At 39.6% G+C, this 26,007-nt stretch overlaps 2 protein-coding genes across 5 annotated transcripts in view; one reads left to right on the forward strand and one right to left on the reverse strand.

Moving 5' to 3' along the window:
• PRKG1 (protein kinase, cGMP-dependent, type I) overlaps nt 1–26,007 on the forward strand; it is a 1,377,467-nt gene that overhangs the window by 759,809 nt on the left and 591,651 nt on the right. The window lies entirely within an intron of this gene.
• On the reverse strand, nt 2,907–5,553 carry CSTF2T (cleavage stimulation factor subunit 2 tau variant). The gene has a single exon (XM_013975049.2). It carries the CDS (start codon nt 5,260–5,262, stop codon nt 3,349–3,351), a length of 1,914 nt encoding a protein of 637 aa, XP_013830503.2. The 5' UTR covers nt 5,263–5,553; the 3' UTR covers nt 2,907–3,348.

The following is a 26,007-nucleotide window of genomic DNA, read 5'->3' on the forward strand; positions in this document are numbered from 1 at the left end:
GGATATCATATTAAAGCATATTGTGATATCAATCAATAATATGAAAGGACGATGAGCAGGCACTAATTAAAGCTGATCATTTATTTCCCCAAAACATGCACAGTCCAAAAGGAATAAGCCATAAAGTGGCATTTCCAAATCTGTGTTCCACCCCACTACCTTTACTATTGTTATGAGTGTATTTGTGATTTTATTTGTAGTCTGCCCATATATAGGAAGGCTTAGATGGTAAAGCGTCTGCCTACAATTTGGGAGACCCAGGTTCAATCCCTGGGTTGGGAAGATCCTCTGGGGAAGGAAATGGCAACCCACCCTAGTACTCGTGCCTGGAAAATCCCATGGACAGAGAAGTGTGGTAGGCTATAGTCCATGGGGTCGTAAAGAGTCCGACACGACTGACCGACTTCACTTTCACACATAGGAAAATGCAGGATGCCAGGGTTAAAACACGATTCTGAGTGTAGTAGACATGTATTGCTTATATTCTTATTCTCCATCAGTACTGGCTCCGACCATGTGTGAATTGGAAATGAGGAGAAAAATCTATTCAGCTTAGCAGAGTAAAGGTGATTGCTTTTATTATCTAATTTATTTTCTAATGCAAATAGTTATCACAGCTCATTTGTTCTGTGTCTAATTTAAATTATTTGTGGGGAAATTCATGTGTTAATAGGATTTTTTTCCACTAAAATTGATGAAATTTTTGTTCTCATGTGCAATTTTTGCTATATAAAGTGAATACAGAAATGAGTAAAACAGTCCATGTTCAGAGTTCCTGATCTACTAAAAGTGGGAGTAGGGAGTAGAGGGTAAAAGTAAAATATACTGAAAGTCGCTCAGTCATGTCCAACTCTGCAACCCCATGGACTGGGGCCTGCCAGGCTCCTCTGTCCATGGAATTCTTCAGACAAGAATACTGGCATGGGTAGCTGTTCCCTTCTCCAGGGGATCTTCCCAACCCAGGGATTGAAGGTGGGTCTCCCTCATTGCAGGTGGATTCTTTACCATCTGAGCCACCAGGGAAAGGAAAAGAAGTAGCTCGGTTGATTCCAACTCTTTGTGACCCATGGACTATAGCCTGCCAGGATCCTCTGTCCATGGAATTTTCCAGGCAAGGGTACTGGAGTGGGTTGCCATTATTACATGACAATTTAACAAGTGCTGTCAGTAATGAAGTCACAGTACCTATAAGGCATTCCTGGGATACAGAGTTTACTGTGGGGAATAAAAATAACAGGAAGCTTAATGTCTCAATATCCAGGATGTTGCTACTGACACCTACCATAGGAAAAACATGGTTGGATATATAATACACAAGTATTTATGTAGATAATCACTATAAAAAATTATATCAATTCCTGTAATTTCTGTAGATTTGCTTTTTCAAAGGAAAAAAAAAAAAGTATTCAGGCCCCATGGAACTCTCAATAGATTAACTTACTAAACTCAGCCTAAATTTTACTTTTCAGTCTGCATTAAACAATGCACGTTTTACTACAACAAAGAACATTCAAATTTAATGGTTTTCAGTTAAAAGTCTTTTAGTGAAAGCTTTGGGATACAGCAACTACAATTTTGAAGTAACCTAGCCAACTCTGAGTTCATATTAACAAGAACTATTAGAGATGTCAAGGAGTGTCTTATCCCCTCCAATAAGGGGACAAATATAGAAAACATGGGGAAATTAACAGTATGAACAATAAAACAGTAAAACAGGTAGCAGGAAACATCATAGAGAGCAAAACTTTAAGAATCAGTTATCCATTTAAGGTATAAAAACCTTACAAAGGGAAAATATTTCTAGGCTTGCTGCTGCTGCTGCTAAGTCGCTTCAGTCGTGTCCGACTCTATGCGGCCCCATAGACGGCAGCCCACCAGGCTCCCCCGTCCCTGGGATTCTCCAGGCAAGAACACTGGAGTGGGTTGCCATTTCCTCTGTATTATTTTTTCCCTCTGTATTGGCTTTTATTCTTCTAAGATCAACTGGTTACTTCGGTGTTTCTGGGTGTTATTGGCATTATTTCTGTTAATTACTACTTATTCTATCATACAAATGTTTGTCTCCACGTCCTAAAGGCTTAAAAGTAAATCAGGTACTAGCTCTAAAGGTACCTGGTAAGCCCCACCTCCCTCCTACTGATTTTTAAATGTCTCATGGGTATATGTATATTAGAATTAAACGGCTTTATTTATTGCTTGTAAAAGGAAAGTAATAACCAGTTGAGCATATTTCAGGCTACAAGAATACCTTTAAACCTGGGCATCAATTATTCTGATAAAATGGTGACAGATAAGCAAATTTTGAAATAAGAACTAAACGGCATTTTAAATGTTCCTGAGACTAAAACTTTTAATTCCTGATTTTGGTTGGCCAGATGGATACCATCTGTGTAATGGAAGTGAGTTTCTAGGAAACTTGAGACCTTTACTGCATGAAGCCTTCCACTATTTAAGAAAATAATGGATTATTTAAGAAAAGTCCAATACTGTGTATAATTCATCCAGATCAACTAGACCCTACACAGTGATTTTGGGGAAGAACATGAGAGAATTATTTAGATTCAATTAATTCAAGACTATTGACAAACAGGACATTACTGAGATACAGTCTCATCAGAGCAGATTTAAGTAACTTAGTTGACCCGAGAACTGTCTTAGCAAAATCATGCTCAAGGCTAGGCCAAAATATTGCTGGAAGGGTGGGATAAATAAAACATCATGCCAATAAGGTGTGTCCTTCAGGAAAAAAAAAGAAGCAAATACCACAAGGTGAGAATTAACTGGTTAGCTCTAACATACTGAAGTAATTCCAAAAGTTATAGTAAGACAATGCTTAAACCAATACAGCAGTCTATTGCCCCTGAAATAGGTGTATCTTAAATGGCTTACAAAAAAAATACATCTTGTAATTCTGAGGTAAACATCTTTATTTTCTTACACAACCAAACATGTTAAACTATCTTAGTATATTACCATTTGAACAGGTCATCTTTTAGTCTTTATGCAGTTTTCACATTGTTTTACTCAGTATTTTTAAAATGGACTAAACACCTTGTAGACACATTTAATAATACTGCATAACCTTTGTAACCTTATTTGGTATATAATCATGTTCAGTTATTTTTGTATATTTACAGGGAATTAAAGTAAACAGACCCACTCCCTCCACCCCCTACCCCACAATTAAAAATAAAGGAAAAGACAACAAGAAATGAGATTAGGTTCTGGAAGGAAAGAAACCCCAACTATTCAAGTGTGGGGTTTCAGAACTCAGCTTTTTGCACCTACCCATCCTCTACGCTACAGAAAACCTTTGTAAGACTACCACCAAAGATTTTCTAAAACATTTCAAGAAGTTCCAGTAGATTTCTGGATTTGTTCCTTTAAAATCAAGATACTCTGCCTTTGCTCAGGAGGCAGCATGGCAATCTGATCTGCAGTCAGCTGAAGAACCTGCATGATCAAAGCTGCCTTTTCTTGATCCTGGGGGGTTACCTGGCTCTGCCCAGGACTAAAACTGCTAGGCTGCCCTCCACCTTGCTTGCCTGCTCCTTGCATGCCCGGCCCCTGCATGCCCGCTCCTTGCATGCCCGGCCCCTGCATGCCCGCTCCTTGCATGCCCGGCCCCTGCATGCCCGCTCCTTGCATGCCCGGCCCCTGCATGCCCGCTCCTTGCATGCCCGGCCCCTGCATGCCAGCTCCTTGCATGCCCGGCCCCTGCATGCCCGCCCCTTGCATGCCACCTCCTTGCATACCTGCCCCCTGCATGGCAGGTCCAGGGTTTCCCACCCCTGAAATGTTGGGAACCTGTCTGGGTCCCTGAGGACCACCTGCCCCCATATTAATAGGACCAGGACCCTGAATTCCCCCAGTCATAGGGCCTCTCGAACTGGGGCCAGGGCCCCTCATCTCCATTCCTCTTGCATCCATGCCTCTCGCTTCCATTCCTCTGGTTTCCATTGCACAGGTCTCCATTCCTCTTCTCTCCATCACCCGTGTCTCTAAGACCTCTGTTTCCATGGCTCGAGTCTCCATCCCTCGAGAGTCTCTGCTGCCTCTGCCATCCATAGGCAGCCCTCTTTGATCTATCATAGGTCCTCTGGGCTCACTCATGAGCATTCTAGGATCTGCTAAGGGCCCTCCCCTCATCTCATGTGAGGAAGGGCCCCGGCTGTCATGACCAGCGGCATGGTGCATTGGAGGACCCTGATGTGGTGGGCCAAGATAGCCTCTGGGCTCCACTTCTCCGGTGACTGAAAGCAAAGTCCCTCCACGTGGGTCATTTGGAGCATCCCCTAACAGTCCTCGAGGAGGCAGGCCACCAGCAGTCATGGGCCCACGAGGCATAGGAGCTCTGGGATCAGATATCTGCACCTGCCCCCGCTCTAAGGGCACGGGACCAACCCCTGGCATTCCAACTTGGGGCTGCATTGTTCCGCCAGGAGTTAAGGGGCCAGGGCCAGGAACTGCGGCTGGCATTGGGCCTTGGGGTGGAATTCCACCTTGGATAGGGGTCTGCATCAGAGGAGGGATGTCTTTCACAGGTCGTCTGGCCAAATGCTGAGGCTGAGGGGCCGGGGGGTTTTGCTGGTTCAGCAGAACGTTAGGTCCAGGACAGAGTCCAGGGCCAGGGCCAGAAACGGTTTGAGATTTCCCTGGGATGAGTGGTGTTACATGAATTTTACGATGCAGAATTTTCAGAGCAATCTCTGGATCCATGATTCTCATCACTACTTGTGCCTGCAACAGCGCATAAGCCAGCTGAGGGTTTTGAAGTAACATATTTCGAGCTTCCTGGTGGCTGTTTTGGACACAGAGCTTCATCTGCTTCATCAGCTCAAACATTTGCTCCGGGGGAAGACTAGCGACTGCTCTGGTAATCGACTCAGGAGCATCTTCTGGATCGATAGGGTCCCCGTAGGGTGAGTCAATGATAGGCGCAGCAGGCCCTAGGCTCTTTAGCTCCTCCTTGTTCTTTTCACTGGCTGCATTGTCCACCCGAAGCGCTCTCCCGCTGAACTCCCGCCCATTAAGGTTCCGCATGGCACTAAGTGCGGTCTCCTGGTCTTGGTACTCGCAGAAGCCATAACCCTTAGGTTTGCCCGTCTCTCTATCGTATACCAGCCGGAAACTCACAACAGAACCAACCTCCGAGAAAATGTCCTTTAACTGCTCCTCAGTCGCCTCATACGGAATGTTCCCCACGAACACGGAACGGAGTGATCGATCCATTGCCGGGTCTCTCACCGCCAAACTCGACATGATTCCGGTCGCCACACAGCGGAGAGCGGCTTCTCCAAGTCGTCCTCTTCCGACCCACACTTCCGCCGAGCAACGGAAACAACTTTCAAATTCCGGGCAGAAACCTCTCTACTCTGTTTGAATCGTTCCGCTAATCCTCAGTATCTGCGCCTCTATGTTTTCCTAACTAAACTAATGCTTTCTGTCCTTGGTCCTTCCTGAGGCGCATGATTCCGTTCTCACCTCTTATTCTGAAAACTTTTCTACAGCGCTCCACCACCCTCTCCGGGAAACGCTCGGTGTGGGTCGACCACAGTAAAGATGGCCGCGTCAACTTCACCATGGTAACGAGGAGAGACCGCCTTCTATGACGTCAAGGGCGGTTTTGCTTCCGTTTGACCGGCGGGAAACCGCTAACTGAAAGCGAGTGAGGCGGCATCTTCTGTGTTCTGGTAGTATTTCCGTGTATCAGTTTCTCGTTAGTAGAGTACCTTTAAGCTATATTTAAAATCACAGTGCAGGCAATGAGGGAGAAATGTAGTTATTTCAAAGCAGACATGGGGTTTTCTCATTAAAATTCAAAAGTAATAGCTTGTTTTAGAAACGCAGTTTTGGACAATAACTGTCCAGAAATACAAGCTGGATGCGTGTGCTCGCTCCATCCCCGCCCCCATCCTGTTGCTTCAGTCAGTCCCTGAGGAGAGGTCCTTCCTTACACGTTTATTTTTGCGCGCGCACTCAGCAGTCGATCTTTTCACAATAATTTTTTTTCTTAGTTATATTAACCAATATTAATAATAATTTATTGAATTTTATGGCTACAGCGGATTAGTTAAATGCATTTAACCATTTAGGCATTTAGGTTGCTTCTGATTGTTATTAACTGATGCAGTGATTTCGCTACCTCTGTTATGAAGCAGGAAACTAGTTTCTCTTCTTTTGCTAGTTTTGCTGGGAGAAGTTAAAACATGTGGAATGTGGGTCTGTCTCTAACAAGCAATTAGAATTGAAGCTTGGTGATTTGCTAAGCAACTGGTAACCTGCAAAGCCTGACTTCTTACCAGGTTAGTCCCTCATAGCTCCAGAGCATCTGCCATGTACTGTGGCCACTAGAGTACTTGAAAAATGGCTAGCGTGACTGAGAGACTGAACTTTTAATTTCATGACTTTTATTAAATATAAAAGCTGATATTCACTTAGACTTTTGGAAAACTACTTAGTATGTTTCCACTTGGGTGTGGAATTGACTTTTGCAATGATAAAATATAAATTTAAATCAAAACTATTTGTAGTTAAAGTTTAACATATTAATTGAGATATGCTAGTAAAATATATGCAAGATTTTGAAAACAATATAAAAAGTAAAATACCTCATTAAATTTTTATTTTTTCATATTAAAGTGATATTTTTAATACATTGGAAAAATATATTTTAACATCACTCATTTTACTTTGTTTAATGTGGTTACTTAGGAAAATAATATTACATATATAGATTGCATTACATATCTATAAACTGTATTGCTTCAGAGCCTAAGTCTTAACTCAAGCAGAGATTCCTTTATTCTACATATTCCTTTTGAAGGGACTATGGAACTTTAAGTTTCATCAAAAAATTGTGTTACAATAAAGCAATTATCCTTCAATTAAAACAAAATTTAAAAAATGAAAAAATTTTTATGAACCTTGGATATCAGAGTTCAAGGAGTACATCTGAGATGAGTGTGAGTTTAGGTATAAATCAGACAAAGCATCCATTTACCTTCAAGTGTCTTAATAGTTATTTGAAACAGGTTTGGACATAGCTCTGTAAAAATATTTATTTAATTCTTTATTAGACTGTGCTGGCTCTTCATTGTGGCGTGTAGGAAGTTGAGACGTAAGGATCTTAATTTTGGCATGTGGGATCTAGTTCCCCAACCAGGGATCAAACCCAGGCACCCTGCCTTGGGAGCTCAGAGCTTTAGCCTCTGGCCCACCGGGGCAGTCCTGGACATAGTTACTCATTCAAAATGGGTTAACCACCTCCCCCCACCCTGATTTTGTTTTAAATTAATAGTATTAAATATAACCTAAATGATACCATTATAACCTATAATCAATATAAAATTATGAATGAAATGTTGATATTTAAATACAAAGAGATATTTTACCTGTTGTAGTGCTAAGTCTCTGAAACCCAGTGCTTTAAGCCTGATATTTTACATGTCAGTTCAGAGTAGACACATTTCAACAGTTCAGAAGTATATGTGGTTGATGGCTACCATCTTGGAAAGTGCAGTTCTAAGGAATCAAATGCCAGGACATGAACAACAACAACAAAAAAAAGGCACATTTATAAACTGCTTCAAGAGTGGGTTGTAATGATGTGCAAGAAACAACCATGCCTTCGTTCATTAAACATTTTTGCATGCAGAGAACAGAAAGAACTCAAAACTTCTGCCCTCAGAGACTTCATCATCTAGCAAAGGAGAAAGACCTGAATTGATTATCCTAACAGCAGGTGGCAGATGCAGTGCCAGAGACAAACACAAGGGAGTAGAGAGATGTGCCATCCCTGGGGGAAGGAGGCTGGAGAACAGGGTCCTAATATCACCATCCATTACAACTAGTTAAGGTCCCTGAAGTCCTCATCATTTGTGAAATGTTCATCGTTTCAGAAGTGCATCATGAAAATAACCTGGTTAAAATGCAACAACCTACTCAGGCAGGGAGAACATGTAAACTCATGCATGCTCATTTACATGTATTACTTTTTAATTTTTATTCATTTTAATTTTTCCTTTTATTTATATTTTTATTTTTAATGAAGCAAAGATGGATACTTTTAATGATAAAAGGTGCAATTCACAAAGAAGATAAACATCATAAACCATTAGATACAATAACAAAGAAGCAAAGATGCATAAAGCAAAAATCAGAAGAAATGTAAGAGGAAAGAAAAAATATAATCATAGTATGACATATTAACATTTCTCTGAGAATATTTATTTTATCAAGTGCAGAAAAAAGCATCTTGAATGATGTCATTAATAATTTACATATAACAGATTTATATTTACTTAGTGTATATTAATCTTATATCCTATACAAATATATTTAAAATTTTGTATCTCATATGTTGTTATTAGATTTCTATAGGACATTTAGAAAAACTGGCAAAAAGATAAACGTTACTAAATTTCAAAAAGTATAATTTTTTTGTGTGTGTGTGATTCAGTTATACATACATATATTATTTTTGAAATTATTTCCCATTATAGGTTATTATAAAATATTGACTATATTTTATATTTATATTTATATTTTATAAAATATTTTATATTTATATTTTATATTTTACAGTGCCCTTTCTGTACAGTAAACCTTTGTTGCTTGTTGCATATCTATTTTTTTTAATTAGAAATCTAGCGTTCTATTCATACTAAGTCAAACAAGTGGAACTAAAGTGTCCCCCCACCCCTGATTCTTTTAATTGAGGTGGAGCAGGAGTGAAGGGGAGTCGAGGATGGTATTTCAGAAGACTAAAAACAAATTCATTTGGTTCATTTGTCTCTTTTCAATATCATGTCTTTACTGAGAAAGCTATGACTTTTTAACATACATTCTGGCAAAGACATTTTAAATATTGATTGCATGTATAATTGTGTGTATATTAAATGGTCAATCGTGGGTGATGATAGGCTATTAAAATAAATTGTACAGTTCATAAAACTTTGTACAGTGATAGTAAGAGAGTTTCTCTACTGCTGCTGCTCATTAGATCTAAACCAGGGGTCTTCATACTTTGGCATACGTCATATTCACCTAGACTCATGGCTAGTTAAATCAGATTGCTGGGCTTCCCCACCTCCCCTCCCCAGTTCTGATTCAGTATTTCTGGAGTGAGACTGGAGAATTTACATATCTTAACAAATTATCAGCTGATATTTTTGCTGCTGGTCCAGGAACACCACTTAAGGAATCATTGATCTAAACAAAGGGACTTGAAGTATTTGCTTTTTTCATTTCTCTCAGGCCAAAGTTTAGTACACTCTGTTAAAATATATGAGCTTTCTTGGTAGCTCAGCTGGTAAAGAATCTGCCTGCAATGCAGGAGACCCCAGTTTGATCCCTGGGTTGAGAAGATCTCCTGGAGAAGGGATAGGCTACCCCTTCCAGTATTCATAGGCTTCCTTGGTGGCTTAGATGGTAAAGAATCCACCTGCAATGTGGGAGACACAGGTTTGATCCCTGGGTCAGGAAGAACCCCTGGAGAAGGAAATGACAACCCACTCCAGCATTGTTGTTTGGGAAATCCCCGTAGACAAAGGAACCTGGAGGGCTATAGTCCATGGGTCGCAAAGTGACAGTCATGACTTAGCAACTTGACAGCCACAGTAGAACTAGGACGTGCTGATCTGCAGTGAAGACACCCTGAACTCAGAGGGTGGGCGAATAGAGTAGCTGAGGGGCTCTGGGGACAAACAAGAAGGGGAAAGCCGGCTGTAAGAATGTGCTGTTCGTCAGAGGCCTTGTATGTTCTCTTTAGTTCCTGTATTCCAAACTAGAAGAAGGTTTAGATGTGCCCCCCACTTCACAGAGTTCCAGTGTGACCCAGCACATTGCTCAAAGCACAGAACACATAAACTAATATTTATGTTTAGACTGAGTAGCCTAGAGTTACATAGAATTTTTTGGAACCTGTCTATCTCCTGGTACTAATGCATACTTTTCATATACCTGCCTTGGAGGAACTTCCATATTACAGTGCTTTCTCTGTTCCCATATGTTTAAACTTTAGATATTTATAGCATGGCATACAATGTGGAAAACAACAACAACAAAAACTTTACATGGCATCTTTCATGTTTAGATACCAATTCTTTCAATATATCAAAATACCAGCTATACTAAGAGTGAGTTTTAAACTAACATCAGAGTATATGGCCAAGTGGGGGCCATTCTTCAAACTAATCATCTTCAGAAACTATAACCTTAATCCATTGAAACTTCCAGTGTTCAAAATTATTTTTAAACTCCTGCTCAGAAATTGTTTCAGGGCTCCATTTGTAAGTCGTCCTAGAAAACTGGTGTCTTAACTCAAACACATATTTTTGTTTTCAACCAAGCTGGGTTATGCAACTAAATTACCAATTTTCTGACAAGACTTGGCAAAAATATGATGTTTAACTATTTCCAAATATCAAACCTTACGTCAGAATGTAAAGATTCTATTGAGTTTGAGAGAGTCCATTCTAAAGGAGATCAGTTGGAAGGAATGATGCTAAAGCTGAAACTCTAGTATTTTGGCCACCTCATGCAAAGAGTTGACTCATTGGAAAAGACTCTGATGCTGGGGAGGGATTGGGGGCAGGAGGAGAAGGAGACAACAGAGGATGAGATGGCTGGATGGCATCACCGACTCGATGGACATGAGTTTGAGTGAACTCTGGGAGTTGGTGATGGACAGGGAGGCCTGGCGTGCTGCAATTCATGGGGTCACAAAGAGTCGGACATGACTGAGCGACTGAACTGAACTGAACTGAAAACACTTCTAGCTATAACAGGCATTTTTAAGATAAATGTGTGTGTCTTTCAAGGAATAAATCAAATATGCTACTCCTCAGAGGTCTCTCTGATCTTCCTCCTCCTTTCTCTACATTGGAAGTTAATTCACTTTTCTTTGAATATAAGCTGTTCCTTATTTTTCTGATTATAGTATTCCTTCTCTCTTTTAATAGAATTGTGCTTTTCCTTCTATAACATCATTTAAGGAAAAAATTAGATTTCCCTTTGTCAATTAACAAAGCCATATTTATTCTCTTATTACATAAATATTTATTCTAAGCATTAACAATACAGCAGTGAAAATATGGCCATTCCACTAGAATAGATTCTAGGTATGGTCTCTGGTTTGGTAGGATGGACATCATTTGAGAAATGCAAAATTTGGGACCCTACCTCACACCTACTGCATCAGGAACGTGTGTGTGTGTACAGTTTTAACAAGTTTGTGTGTGTGTGTGTGTGTGTGTGTGTACACAGTTTTAACAAGTTCCCAAGGTGATTCTGTGATACAGGCTGATACGAGAATCACTGAGCTAACAGGAGACAATCATAGAAAGATAGATACTTTCTCCTCTTCACCATCGTATCTTCATCACATAGGATAGAATTTAGCATAAGTGAATGCATATTATATATTGAATAAATGATGGGAAATAACCTTAGAGTTACATAATCCAGAAAGCTTTCATTTTATGAAACAGACATTAAATATAATCAGAGTGAGAACCTGCTGTCAAGATGCTTGTCATTTTATTTTAGGTCAGTGATAATTCTTCCAGGTTATTATTTGATTTAATGTATATGTAAATAAAGTGTGTAGGAGTGTGATACAGAGAGTGGATCAGTCTAAATCATCAGGGAAGACTTCCTGATGGAGCTGGGATTTAAGGGATGGGTTATAATCTGGTATGTACTGAAGATAGGGAGAACAATCCAAGAGCCAAGAGTAGCGAAGACATAAAATTGGAACCTGGTGTTTTATGTCCTCAGAAGAAACCAATAGAGTTATTAAGTAGCATGATAAAAGATTGTCTTTGGGGATAGATTACAAAAGGTTTTGAAAATCAGATTCATAAATTTAAACTTGATTCAAGGGTCAGTAGGCTATATTCTTTCTGAAATATGAGCATGGAATAATGACAGTGATTTAAGGCTGTCAGTCTTATCAATCTTTCTCTATGACATCTTTGGCACTTGTTCTTTCCTTTTTAATACTTGAACCAGAGTATGGAATTGACGTCCATATTTCTATCTTGTATTAGAGGCACCGCTATGCTTGTGTTAATCACTTAAGCATAAAATCCACATCTGTTTTATATTCTTCATATTACTTAGTCCAGTGTCTTTTATATTCTAAATACTCAGTAAATATTTTTAAAATAATTACAAGGTCATCTTATATAACAGTTTACATGTGTTAACTGAATGATAATTCAGTACTTTTAGTTTACAAAATAGTTTTCTTTGGGTTACAACATCTGATCTTGACAACAGTCACACGAGGTACATACTACGGTGTCCTAATTTTAAAGATGTAGAAACTTGACTGCTATTTATTAATAAAACTTTACCTTGCAATGGTCTCACTTAAAATACAGATACTGTGGAGGGGCCTGGTAGGCTGCAGTCCATGGGGTTGCTAAGAGTCAGACACAACTGAGCGACTTAACTTTCACTTTTCACTTTCATGCATTGGAGAAGGAAATGGCAACCAACTCCGGTGTTCTTGCCTGGAGAATCCCAGGGACAGAGGAGCCTGGTGGGCTGCCATCTATGGGGTCACACAGAGTCGGACACGACTGAAGTGACTTAGCAGCAGCAGCAGTCTTAATACCAAACTCTGAGCCTTTAATAGGAAGGAGACCTTCTGATAAATGCTTTATTAAATATCATGTTTTATTTAATCCTTTCAACAGCCCTTCTGAAATAGGCAGTCGCAGTGTCTGAGTATATAGCTAAAGAAACAGAAGCATAGAGAATTTAACGAGTGTCTTCATGTTGACTGGCAGAGTCAGGATTTGCACACACATCATTTGATTCAAGAACTTAAGCTCTTAAATTATTATTCCATTGAATGAATTTCCCAAGGGTACATAGCTAGTAAGTGGCAAAGCTACAGCCTGAAACTAGGTCTCTTGATTTTAAACTCCTTTCACAATAATCACAGGTTATTGAGACCTGGACACTGTCTGCCTTGGCCGTTTTCCTGATTGTCTCTGACTGTAACTAATTGCAATTTTGACATCCAGTCAGTGCTGTGGCAGCGGATGGACTGTTCGGTATAAAGACTGGAGCAGTTGAAAATATTTTTCCTTTTCCAATTTGCATGGCTCTCACATTAGGGTTTTTAAACTGCATCTAGTTAGATACATAATGGATTTTCCATAAAAATGAAAGAGCCCAAATTCTTCAAACCTAAAATAAGATTGGCCCATAACATTTTCCCCCAAATTTTGAAATGCATTTAATGTGAACAAATGGTAAATTTCATTTACTTATACATGAAACAAATTACTTTTATTGGCAAGAGGAAGATTACATGAATTTGAAACTGCTGGAGAAACACCATTCCAGGATGCAAGGTTGAACAAAGCCAAACATTCTCCCTGGGCGGGACTTTGGAGTTCAACCACATTCTTGTTTTCTGTTTTAATAGAGAAAACAAAGCTTAGGGAAAACAAGGGACTCAACTAGAGTTTGATGCCTGGTTACTGGCCTCGCTTGTCAAGATCTAGATCTTCAGACTTTACCAGACTCTTCTCAGCACTTCTGATAGGCAGTAGAGTACAGGGGTTAATTGTTTTTTTTTTAAAAATATATTTATTTGTTTATTTACTTGGCTGCCCAGAATCTTTAGTTTTGGCATGTAAGATCCTTTTAGTTGTTGCCTTTGGGATCTAGTTCCCTGAGGAGGGATATAACCCTGGCTCCCTGCATTGGGAGCATGGAGTCTTAGCCGCTGGACCATCAGGAAAGTCCCAAGGATGTACACTTTGCCTGAGTCGGCTGCATAATTCAACAAGTCACTGTGTAGCCTGGGGCAAGTTACTTAACCTCACCGTAATTCCATTTCTGCATCACTTAAATGACAGTAGCAGCACCCGAATTACATTCTTGCATGAATAAATTACATACTTGTTTTTAATCATTATTTTCTGTAGTAATTACTAATCTACCTTTGTTGTATAGAATGGATTGTTATAGTGGAGGAAGCAACATGTCAAGTGGAAAGAGACCCAAATTTTAGTCTAGTATGTGTCTTCATTGTTTTGAGGTAAAATGTGTATCTTCATTTTTATCTTTGAACTGGGTGAATAAATGGTCTGTTGTCAGATGATATTATTTTAAAAATTGGACAGAGACAACCTTGGATAACATTGCCGTTTTAGTTTGTGGTAAATGTGTAGTTGAACATATGGATCATTTTTAGGCTGAATTCCATAGGATACTTCAATGAGAATTTTACTGATGGTTTTTGGTGCTCATTGAGTTCTTATACTGAATCAGGAAATACACTCTTCAAATATTTAGTTGGCTGAAATTCCACTTATTCATTATTATTGAAAGGGCATGCCCTGAACTTGGACTGTGGAGGACACAGGCTTATACAACACTGTGTTGGTCTGGCACACGGAATACCTGTTGAGCTCACGGTCGTGTCCAGAATATCATCAGGGCTACTACTGTTGAGCATACACTGGCAGACAGAGGCCATTTATTCAAACATGGGAAAGCAGAACTAACTGGACACGAAGCAGAGCTCCGTATTCTTGCTTCAGGCTGTCACCTGAAAGAACATGGAGGAAGGAAGTGTCCTCATAAACTGTGGAAAAGCGTGAGCCCTGAAATGGGATCCTGAATAGAGACATCCTGTTGAACAGCTTCTGAATTTTTTTTCTGTGACGAGAACAATCCAATGCCCAACTTCAGAGAGAAATGTCGGAATTGATGTTTGCTTCACAAGTTAGGCTGGTATCTCTCTTCTGAGGCTCAATGGACCCGTGGAATAAGACTATATTTATACGAAGTTATAGGAAGGAGGTCTTTCTGAAACATTTCATCAGGGGCTCAGATTGTTAAAAACAGCAACAACAAAAAACGGCATGACAGTGTATTTTGGATTTTTTTTTAATCACATTTGAACGATCCTTGAAAAACTTTACTTCAGAGTGTCAGTTCAAATTTGCCATCAGACAGTGAGATAAAATGTAAAATCCAATGTTTATAGAAATGTGGTAACTAATGCTTCTTGGTACAAGCACAGAAACCAACTCTAACCAAGATAAGCAAAAGCAGGGATGGTATTTTAATGCTAGACTGTTAGCTCTCAGAACCCACAAGCAGTGTATTTGTCTGCTGGTGCTGCCATAACAAAATACCATTGATTGGTTGGCTTCAGCAATCATATTTTATTTTCTCGCATTTCTGGAGGCTAGAGGTGTGGGATCAAGATACTAGCACATTCGCCTTCTCCACAGGCTTCTCTTCTTGACTTGCAGATGGCCACTTTCTAGCTGTATCCTCACGTGGCCTTTCCTTTGTGAGCAGGAAGCCTGGTGTTTCTTCCAATTCTTATAAAGATATATTGGATTAGGGTCCCACCCTTATATTTCATTTAACTTTGATTACTTCTTTAATGAGGTCACATTGGAGGTTAGGGCTTCAAAAGCAAATTCAGCATATGAATTTGTATGTGTGGTGGTGGTGAGGCGGGTGCAGTTTAGTCCGAATAACATGTAGTAATGCAGTCATCTTTAAAAAAACAAAGAATGAGCAATTGTAATGCATTCAGGATACTCTTGTTTCCATATTTCTTTCCCCTGCCTCACTCTCTCCTGTTTAAACCAGCTCTGATTTCTCTCCTGAGTCCACTGCCATTTAAGGGACTCTTTCTTCTGTATTCTTTTGATTTCCTTGTTACAGTTTTGCCCAGAGAGAATGATCTGTTTCTCTGAGTATAGATTCCAGCTTCCTGGGGGAGAGAGGTGTTGCTTTCCTCTGCTGTCCATCCATGATTTGTTATAATAAGGGAAAGGGATTGGATCCAGGGTGACAGCGAGGCTCTAACAACCCTATGTGGTGTCCGGCAATCAGCTGGAGGGGAGGGGATCTATAGACCCCTGCAGTGCCAGGAATTAACCTCCTTCACCTGCTAAAATAGAGAGGTCCCTGACAACGTGCCTCCTACTGGAGAGAGTTCTTCCACAGCAGTTCTTTTAAGTCACTCCCTCTGTCTCTGCAAAAATAGGATGTTAGTTCCCCAAGTGGGTAATTTTCATAGAGATTTTAAAATATTGATTTATAGATAGAAAAAATAGTCTGATATAAAACAGTAAAGAAATGTCTGGTCACTTATTCATGATCTTCAGAAAGCTCACACATATATAATGCATGATTTTCTTGAAGATGAATAGAGGGTACATTTTCAAATATCAAACTCTTCTGCCTTTCACCTAAAAAATACGAGTAATTCTGTTTCTGGCAGTTTAATGACACAATAGCAAACAGTCAGAGTTCTTCCACTTATCGTCTTCATCACTACTGTGTGCCATTCACCTTGAAGTAGCTGCGCACACTTCTCTGGCACAGCACTGCAGCGAGAGGCCTCCTCTCTCTCACTGGCAGGTGTCGGCCAGCTCCCTCCTGTGTCTGGAGAACAAAGCCAGTGCCTGCAGGGGAACAGGGACGTGCCAATGACCTATTCCTCTGGAGCTCAGTCTTTTGTCAGCTCTGAAAATGGAATTGTGTGTTTCAGCCCATGACCCATGAGGAGTCTGGAGAAGAGAAGCTGATTCCTGCAGGGAGAATCAAGAAAGGGCAGAACTTTCCCTGCTAGTTTAGTGGTCTGAGTCTGCTGCCAAGCCCCAGGACTGAGCAGTTGTTGCAGGCATTCATTCTCACCTGCAGGACTGCCTCCGGGAGGCCAGGTTCCTAGAACTCCTCCAAGCAGGTGTCTGTAGACAGGGGTGGAGGGGTGGGGGAGGGCAGGAACACATATGCCTCTCCCACAGGAAGGAAGCTTAACTTGCGCGTTTCAGATCGGAGATGGCAATGGCCTGATGACTCTTCAGGAGTCCTGTTGTTCTTTATCAGCTAAAATGGCTTCAGCACGTATTTTGTAAATGTTTATGGAGCGTGCTCTATGGGGAAGGGAGGCACTGAGTTTGCCAGTATGGGGGTTTAAATGTGACCTGAAATGTGACCTCTGCTGTAGTAGAAATGTTCGCTAGAAAGTTTTATTAGCTTCTCTTTGGAACTTTTCCTGATGATTTATGATGTTCAGATACAAATTTATGGCAAAAGAACAGCTGTGCCTGTAAGGAGTTTCCGTTCTGTCAGACGAGGTAGAGAATACAGGATTTGAGCAGACAGTTTCCAAATGCATTTTTGATTTGTTTGATTTCCTGGGAGGTATATAGAAAATGAAAATATAACTACTGTTTACCCACTGACCTTGCTGAGGAAGAAGACAAGGAATTTTTGTTATTACTAAGAAAAGGGACTGTTATTTCTCTTTGCAATGTAGGGCTCCTCTCTCTCTTACCTGCATACATACATACACATACATATGCATACATATACATATGTGTGTATATATATATTATTGCTTATTACTGATTACACTTGACTTGAAGTCAGTATGACTGCCAGCCCCTTATGTTCTTCTCTATCTAGATGCTGGGTGTGTGGCCAAGGCTGTTTTTTGGTGGATAGTACATTGTCGCCAGCCATTTATTCAATGAGTAGCTTATTATTTTCTGATTAGCCCTTAAACTCTAACCTTGAAACAAAGCATGATTTCTTGAGAGCAGTATTTAACTATAACATTGATAAAATATAACCAAGTTTATTTCTTAGTTACATTAAGAGTTGCATGTAACTTCAAATATTAATTGTACTTCAAGGAAATGATACGAATATGAGTTTACCTTTAACCAGGAGTCTGTGCTTTCAAGTGAAGCGTCATCATAACTTACTTACCAGGGACAGCAGTATCAAGTCTCTATAGATGCCTTAATACCTTGTCCTGTTTTTGTGGGGCCAGGAACTGGTTATGTCATTTGAGGATTTTGCTTCCTAAGATGACTTGACTTATTTACATACTTTCTCCCAGATTTAGAAAGAAAAAAACAGAAAAAAATGTCTCCTGTTTCTGTAGCTTCTGTCCACTACGTCCATTATGTTCCAGCCTCCTTCTTTTACCCTAAGTGTGTATGTTTCATATTGTTTGGGCAGAAGAGAATCCTAAGCTCCTAGAAAGAACAGCACCATAGGAAGCAAAACTAAGTCCCTTGCCTTTTGATTTCCCTCCTGGTGGCTCCAGGCAGATCTGTTTACTTACCTCAATCTGTAGCATTTTTGGCCTCCTTCCTTGAGAAGACATCAGCACTTTTCCTTCATGTGGGTTGGTAGCTGTCAGTAACTGTGGGTGGCTGAGTGAGAAAGCAGATGAGACGGGTTGTTATAAAAAGTTAAATTGGGAGAAGCATGTTTGAATTGTGAGCAAAGATAGAAGTAAACACTTTAGTAAATAGATCCAGAATGTAAAGATCATGATCAGCCATGGCAGGAATAGGTTTATATTTTCTTCTTTTCTGTCTCAACAGTCTTCCCATTTTTAGTTGTAGATTAAAATCATTATCAACTGTTAACAATTACTCATAATATTATTTGGAAAACTAAGGGTTTCATATATAGCAGTATTATTATACAACCCCAGTGTCTTTTTATAAATGTGGACTCTAAAAGACTATTTAAAATGCATCCCTATGAGCTGAGGGACTTCCCAGATGGCACTAGCGGTTAAGAACCTGCCTGCCAATGCAGGAGACATAAGACATCCCTGGGTCAGGAAGGTCGGGGCATGGCAACCCCCTCCAGTATTCTTGCCCAGAAAATCCCATGGACAGAGGAGCCTGGCAAGCTGCAGTTCATAGGGTCACAAAGAGTTGGACATAACTGAAGCAACTTACCATGCACGCACGCACACCTACTACCTAACAGAGAGCCACGTGAATCCGAGCTGTTGTTACAGTGCCATGCTTTGTACCAAGTACTTTCTAGATAATTGCTCGTTCAATCCCCACAATAACCTTCTGAGGACTTTTTGATAGATGAGGAAACCAAAGCGCGTAGTTATCTAAACAGGTTTCTAGATAGGCTAGATCATGTGCCCACGCTGTTACAGCAAATAAGAGATAAATTATGATTCCAGACAGTATGACTAAGAGAAATAGTTTATTCCTGAAAGTTATAGCTTATTTTTCTACACTTAGAATAAATGTTTTATTCCCCCAAAGGAAAAATTTTGTTAATTTCACCACCAGCCAAATATTTCTAACTTTTCTTGCCCTGTCAGCTGGCTGTCAGTTTTGTAAAGAAATGCAGCATAAAACTGACAGGAAGAAACTCTGAAATCTATAACCACATGGCAGCATATTGAAAAATTCTCACAAAAGCTTATTTTGTCATTTACTGGATAGCACTAAAACCAGCTGCCAGGGGCACCAGGGAGTTAATAGACACCATTTAGCTAATATATTATTTTGCCAAGAAAATTCATTGTGCTGAATTCTTTTCTAATCTTTTGTGGCTATTTACTTATAAAAACAGAGTGCCTAGAAACTAAATTTTTTCACAGGGGGAAAAGAAAGACAGAGATGGCTATTAATTTAAACTTTCACATTGCAACTGTCACTCTGAAGAAAGAAATACATGTGGAATAAGATCTAGAGGAATACTTAAAATGGCACATTTCATGTGTGGAAGTTTAGAAGGCTTTATTTGTTAATGGGCTATTGAAATGGATCAGATATTTTCTAGCTTTAAAATTAGGCTGATGAATATGAAAGTGTTTTATAGACTCTAAAACATTATGTGTACCTTTGGCATGTATGGACTTATGTAAATGCAAGTGATTATGTTTGGTGTGTTACTGTCTGGTCAGGGTAGTATTTGTGCAGTGCAGCAATATTCTTATGTAGCTTCCAGTGTCTCTTCAGAAAAAAATACCCAAATGTTATTTAGAATTCCACATTTTATTTAGAATCTGAAAGACAGACACTTAAATAGAAATTTGTACTTTGTTATTTTTATTTCTTCTACTTATACGCTGCTGCTAAGTCGCTTCAGTCGTGTCCGACTCTGTGCGACCCCATAGATGGCAGCCCACCAGGCTCCCCTGTCCCTGGGATTCTCCAGGTAAGAACACTGGAGTGGGGTGCCATTTCCTTCTCCATCTTCTTATAAACTGCTTATTATATAGGATGTTGGGATTTCTTCTCACAGAGAAAGAATGGCCAGAAATGTGCATACACCATGAGAGAGCGTGGGTTATCCTTAAACAGTGACCTTCAAGCATGTAGAAGACTAAGTCACATTCAGGGCAAAGGGAGTAAGATGGAAAAAGAGGGCAAGCAAAAGGAGTAGGGTTTTGGAACTTCCCTGGTGGTCTAGTGGTTAAGATACCATGCTTCCAGTGCAGGAGATATGGGTTCAAACTCTGGTCAGGGAACTCAGATCCCACATATTGCAGGGTTTGGCCAAAAAAGAAAAATGAATAGGGTTTTAGAAGAGAAAAGGGTCTCTCTTCTTTTGAAAGACAAAAGAAAGATTTCTTAGAAGGCAAAGGAATCACGAAGAAAGGTAGACAGAGGATGTGCTATATGCTATAAGTAAAATTTTTGTGTCCTGCGGTATGTACCACCTGTTTCAAGAATAGCAGGTACACTGACCGTGATTATCACTCCTTTCTGTACTCAGAGGAAGACTGAACCATCCTGATCATAATTATTACTTGGATCAGTGGTTCTGAAATGTTGGGAAGCATCGTTCATTGTAATCACAAATTACATGCTAGAAACATATGTTAGTAGTGAATTAGATGAATTATTATAGTTATCAGTTCAGTTCAGTTCAGTTGCTCAGTCGTGTCCGACTCTTTGCGACCCCATGAATCACAGCACGCCAGGCCTCCCAGTCCATCACCATCTCCTGGAGTTCACTCAGACTGTCGTCCATCGAGTCCGTGATGCCATGCAGCCATCTCATCCTCGGTCGTCCCCTTCTCTTCCTGTCCCCAATCTCTCCCAGCATCAGAGTCTTTTCCAATGAGTCAACTCTTAGCATGAGGTGTCCAAAGTACTGGAGCTTCAGCTTTAGCATCATTCCTTCCAAAGAAATCCCAGGGTTGATCTCCTTCAGAATGGACTGGTTGGATCTCCTTGCAGTCCAAGGGACTCTCAAGAGTCTTCTCCAACACCACAGTTCAAAAGCATCAATTCTTCAGTGCTCAGCCTTCTTCACAGTCCAACTCTCACATCCATACATGACCACAGGAAAAACCATAGCCTTGACTAGACGGACCTTAGTCGGCAAAGTAATGTCTCTGCTTTTGAATATACTATCTAGGTTGGTCATAACTTTTCTTCCAAGGAGTAAGCGTCTTTTAATTTCATGGCTGCAGTCACCATCTGCGGTGATTTTGGAGCCCCCAAAAATAAAGTCTGACACTATTTCCACTGTTTCCCCATCTATTTGCTATGAAGTGATGGGACCAGATGCCATGATCTTCGTTTTCTGAATGTTGAGCTTTAAGCCAACTTTTTCGCCTTTCTCTTTCACTTTCATCAAGAGGCTTTTTATCTCCTCTTCACTTTCTGCCATAAGGGTGATGTCATCTGCATATCTGAGGTTATTGATATTTCTCCTGGCAATCTTGATTCCAGCTTGTGTTTCTTCCAGTCCAGCGTTTCTCATGATGTACTCTGCATATTATAGTTATATATTATATATATTCTTTAATAGAATTCTATGCAACTATTATAAAAATGAGGAACATGTATATGTGTACTTAAAGAATATTCAGCTGTAGCTATGTTTTAGTGAAAAAGAGCAGTTATAGTATGTCCCCATTCTTTTTTTTTTTTTTTTCACTTCTCTCCCTTCAGTGGGATGTGTATACATATATGGGATGTTATATTTGTGTGTTTCTCAAAAGATGTCTAAGAAACAAAAAATTGCAATTTTCTATGACTAAGAGGACTAGGGATTAGGATAATAGAGATGTTTATTAAAGTTTTTTTTTTTAATGTGTTGAATTTCATGTACCTGGTGCTCTTCATCCCCTTCTTTCACAAAAGCATTCCATTAGGTACAATTTAGAGTTAAGTTTTCTACTGTTTGTCAAGCTTCATAGGTAAATTGACAAATTTAAAAAGATTCTCAAATTAGCATGTATTAGCAATCTCTAGTGATTGTAGGAGCTTGCTATAGTACAGATTACCTGAGTCCCCACCAGGAAAGTTAAATCAAAAACTTTGGACATAGACCTCTGGAATTTGCATTTGAATTGAACATCTGGAACCAAGCCCTTGGGAGGTCTATAGATTTCACTTGTAAAAAAATTATTTTTTATTGAAGTGTAAGTGATTTATAACATTGTGTTTTAGGTGTATAGCAGTGATTCAGTTATACGTATATCTTATTTTTTTTTTCAGATTATTTTTCCATATAATTTATTACAAAATATTGAGTATACAGTAAGTCCTTGATGGTTATCTGTTTTTATCTATAGTTGTATATATATGTTATTCCCCAATTCCTAATTTATACCTCCCCCACACCTTTCCTTTTGATAACTGTAACTTTGTTTTCTAAGTCTGTGATAGACTTCACTTTGACACATAATCTATTTGAGTACATGGAAGGCATGTGCTCATGTGGAGGGCATTTATGTGTCCTAAAATGTAATTGCTCTATGGAGTGAGTTGAGTCACCCACCAGGCTCGTCAGTCCATGGAATTCTCCAGGCAAGAATACTGGAGTGGGTAGCCGTTCCCTTCTTCAGGGGATCGTCCCAACCCAGAGATCGAACCCGGACCTCCCTCATTGTAGGCAGATTCTTTACCATCTGAGCTACCAGAGAAGTCCAAAATGTAATTGTTCCATGGAGTTAGTGTTTCAGTAGGCTCTAGACATAAATTTTCAGTGACCACATTAGAAAAAGCATGTTAAAATAGTAACAATTTTTATCTTTATTGTTACTATTATTAGATCTTCTATCCAGTTGACTTCCTTTCATTTAAAGGGAGAGAAGGTGTCACCCTTGAGTTCATCGTCTCACCTGGATATGCCTTGCTTTGTCTCTGAGGGGATGACGTAAAGAGCCCTGAAATGGTAAATCACAGAGAATTTTTGAAACTTCTCTTAAAAATATGGTAATGTGCATATTACCTTTAATGATAATCAGTGAAAATATAGATTATTAAAAAATATGAGCTATGTGACTTTTCCTTTCCCAGGCCTTCGCAATCTTGTTATTAGACAATTTGAGCCTTGGAAGCTCACATCTACTGGAATCACTAGGGTGCCAAACCGCTGCATCGCCTCCTCCCAAGCCTCCCTTTCCAGCAAGGCGAAGGCTTCCCCTTGTGAATGTCACGCATGTCTCTTCATAACTGTCCTTCATTCCTTGGTTTTCAGCCTAGTGGGCCTTAATCACTACGTCTCCAGGTGTAATGAGACACTTCCTCTTTTTTTTTTCTTTCATTTTTTCTCCTGCCACCTGCTGCAGCTACTGCATGCTTCTTGGCAGTTCTTACCTCCCACTCCCATGGAGAGCAGGTGAGGATTTACCTTCCATAAGTAATGAAAAATCACTGCGTTATCAATTAGAAACCTAGCTCTTCTAGTTATCCATGGTTTCTGGTAATTGTCCTGAAAGGTATGAAAAGCTTCATTTTCTTGTCAAATGTAATATTCTCTACCATTTTCAAACCCATTTTTAAAAATTTATTTATTTTAATTGGAGGCTAATTACTTTACAATATTGTGGTGGTTTTTGCCATACATTGCCATGAATCAGCTGTGGGTGTACATGTGTTCTCCATCCTGAACCCCCCTCCCACCTCCCTCCCCATCCCATCCCTCAGGGTCATCCCAGTGCACCAGCCCTGGGCACCCTGTCTCATGCATCAAACCTGGACTGGCGATCTGTTTCATCAAACCCATTTTTCAAATCTAAGACCAGGTATCTGGACATTCAGGTACCCCGAAATTTCTGTGAAGTTTTTGGTGTTCTAGGACTTAACCATCTGCCCCAAATCTGTTAGATATTTTGCTTGGGAAGAGGAGATGCGGTGGTTTGGTACCCGAGGAATTCCAGTAGATGGGAGCTTCCAAGACTCAAATTGTCTAATAACAAGATTGCAAAGGTCTGGGAAAGGAAAAGTCACATAGCCCATATTAAAAAAAAATCTATATTTTTACTGATTATCATTAAAGGTAATATGCACATTACCATATTTTCTAAGAGAAGTTTCAAAAATTCTCTCTGGTTTACCATTTCAGGAACCTGGAAACAGGTTTCCAGGTCACTTACTATGATAAGCCAGCATCCCAAGACTAAGCATATAGATGAGGCTCCCTGGTGTACAGGACCTTACTGTAATAGGATCTATTGAAACAAATGACGCATGTGTTTCCATGTAATTGCTGTCATTCTCCAGGTTGCCAAGGCAACAAGCACTATGTGAACTATTAGAATCAGTATGGATATAGCTGTTGAGTTGTTAATACTTAAACTATGCATTATGCAGCAAGCTGTTCTCTTTGCTTACCTAGTTTTGTAGTTTTTCTTCTTTAAAAGGACAAGTGATGCTCTCCCAGTTTCATGGGAAGCATATTTAATAAGATAGTGCTCGTTAAACAGAATGGGTTTGCTCCAGAAAAGCTGCCTATATACTGAATTCTGTTTTTCCATTGATGTCCATTATAAAAATGGAATTATTATTGTGTGATTTTTGTTATTATTTCTCATAAAATATCATTTATAGTTAATACAGCAAGTTTAAAAATAACCTGTAGATTAAGGAAGACTTATATTTTATAGGAACATTCAGTTCAGTTCAGTTGCTCAGTCGTGTCCGACTCTGCGACCCCATGAATCGCAGCACGCCAGGCCTCCCTGTCCATCACCAACTCCCGGAGTTCACTCAGACTCACGTCCATCGAGTCGGTGATGCCATCCAGCCATCTCATCCTCTGTCGTACCCTTCTCCTCCTGCCCCCAGTCCCTCTAAATAGCAATGTGGAAATGCAGGATTTCTCAGGTTGTTTTTCTTGTTTGCTCCAATAAGTGGAGGAGTCAAAGAGGGAAAAAGCAGTCCTTGAGAAGAATCCTAATTGAGCAAATTGCTGTTTTTGCATTTTTTTCTTTTAAATGTTCTGAAGTAGAAGAGTTCAAAGTTCTGTTTGGTTGCTGAGATCCTAGGATGTTTCATTAGGAATGAATAGGCTGAAAGTAAGTTAAAAGGAAAAGACATGGTCAAATACCAAACAACCAATAAATAACGTATTGTGGCAATCTTTTTGCAGTTTACACATTTACATATATCAAATATGCTGTACACCTTAACCTAATACAATGTTATATGTCAACTGTATCTTAATAAAACTGAGAAAAGAATAGGAATTTATTTTTAAAAAACAAATCAATAACTGCCACTCAGATCACGGCAATTCCTCATTTGCAAACCATGACACAGTGCAGACTGAAAGCATCCTGTGAATTTTAAGTTTTGTACGTGGTACATAATAAAGTGAATACTTGGTTATTAACTGTGAATAGCACATCGAAACATTTGTCTGTGACTGAGAATCTTCCTTTGAGGAGCTTATTTTTTGAAAGTAAAAATGCAAAAATGTTGTCTAGGTATTTTTTGATTAACTGCCTCATACCATATTCTGAACTGATAATTCCATCCTAGAACTGGGGACAAATTGATCAACCCATTGGCCACCTTCAAGGAACTATGTGCCTGCTAAGAAAGCTAGAAAGTAAGCAAGTACTACTCACAAAATATGAGGACTACCAGAACATGAGAAGTTCAGGGCACTGTTATTATTATCGGTTCTTAGAAGTATCAGCAAAAAATCCCCAAACATTCCTGACAGTAAGATGCTGAGACTTGAAGTACGGGTAGGAGTTTACTATTATAATTATTGATATTTAAAGATGAGATCAAGACTATTATAGACAGTGAGAAAGAAAGTTTTGCAGAGCCCAGAGCCAGATACAAACGGAGTTGCAAGTAGGCAAGGTCACCTCCCAGATAATATTCTGATAGTGATGGGTGAGTCCGTTAATAACCCACCGCACTAGTGATAGGAGCTGGGAAATGCCAGGTCTTCATCAGTGTGATTGTTAAGCATCCT

The sequence above is a fragment of the Capra hircus genome, chromosome 26, assembly GCF_001704415.2.
Source record: "Capra hircus breed San Clemente chromosome 26, ASM170441v1, whole genome shotgun sequence".
Taxonomy (NCBI): Eukaryota; Metazoa; Chordata; class Mammalia; order Artiodactyla; family Bovidae; genus Capra; species Capra hircus.

Coding starts and splice junctions, on each gene's coding strand:
- CSTF2T (XM_013975049.2), bottom strand. CDS start 5,262: ATGTCGAGTTTGGCGGTGAGAGACCCGGCAATGGATCGATCACTCCGT.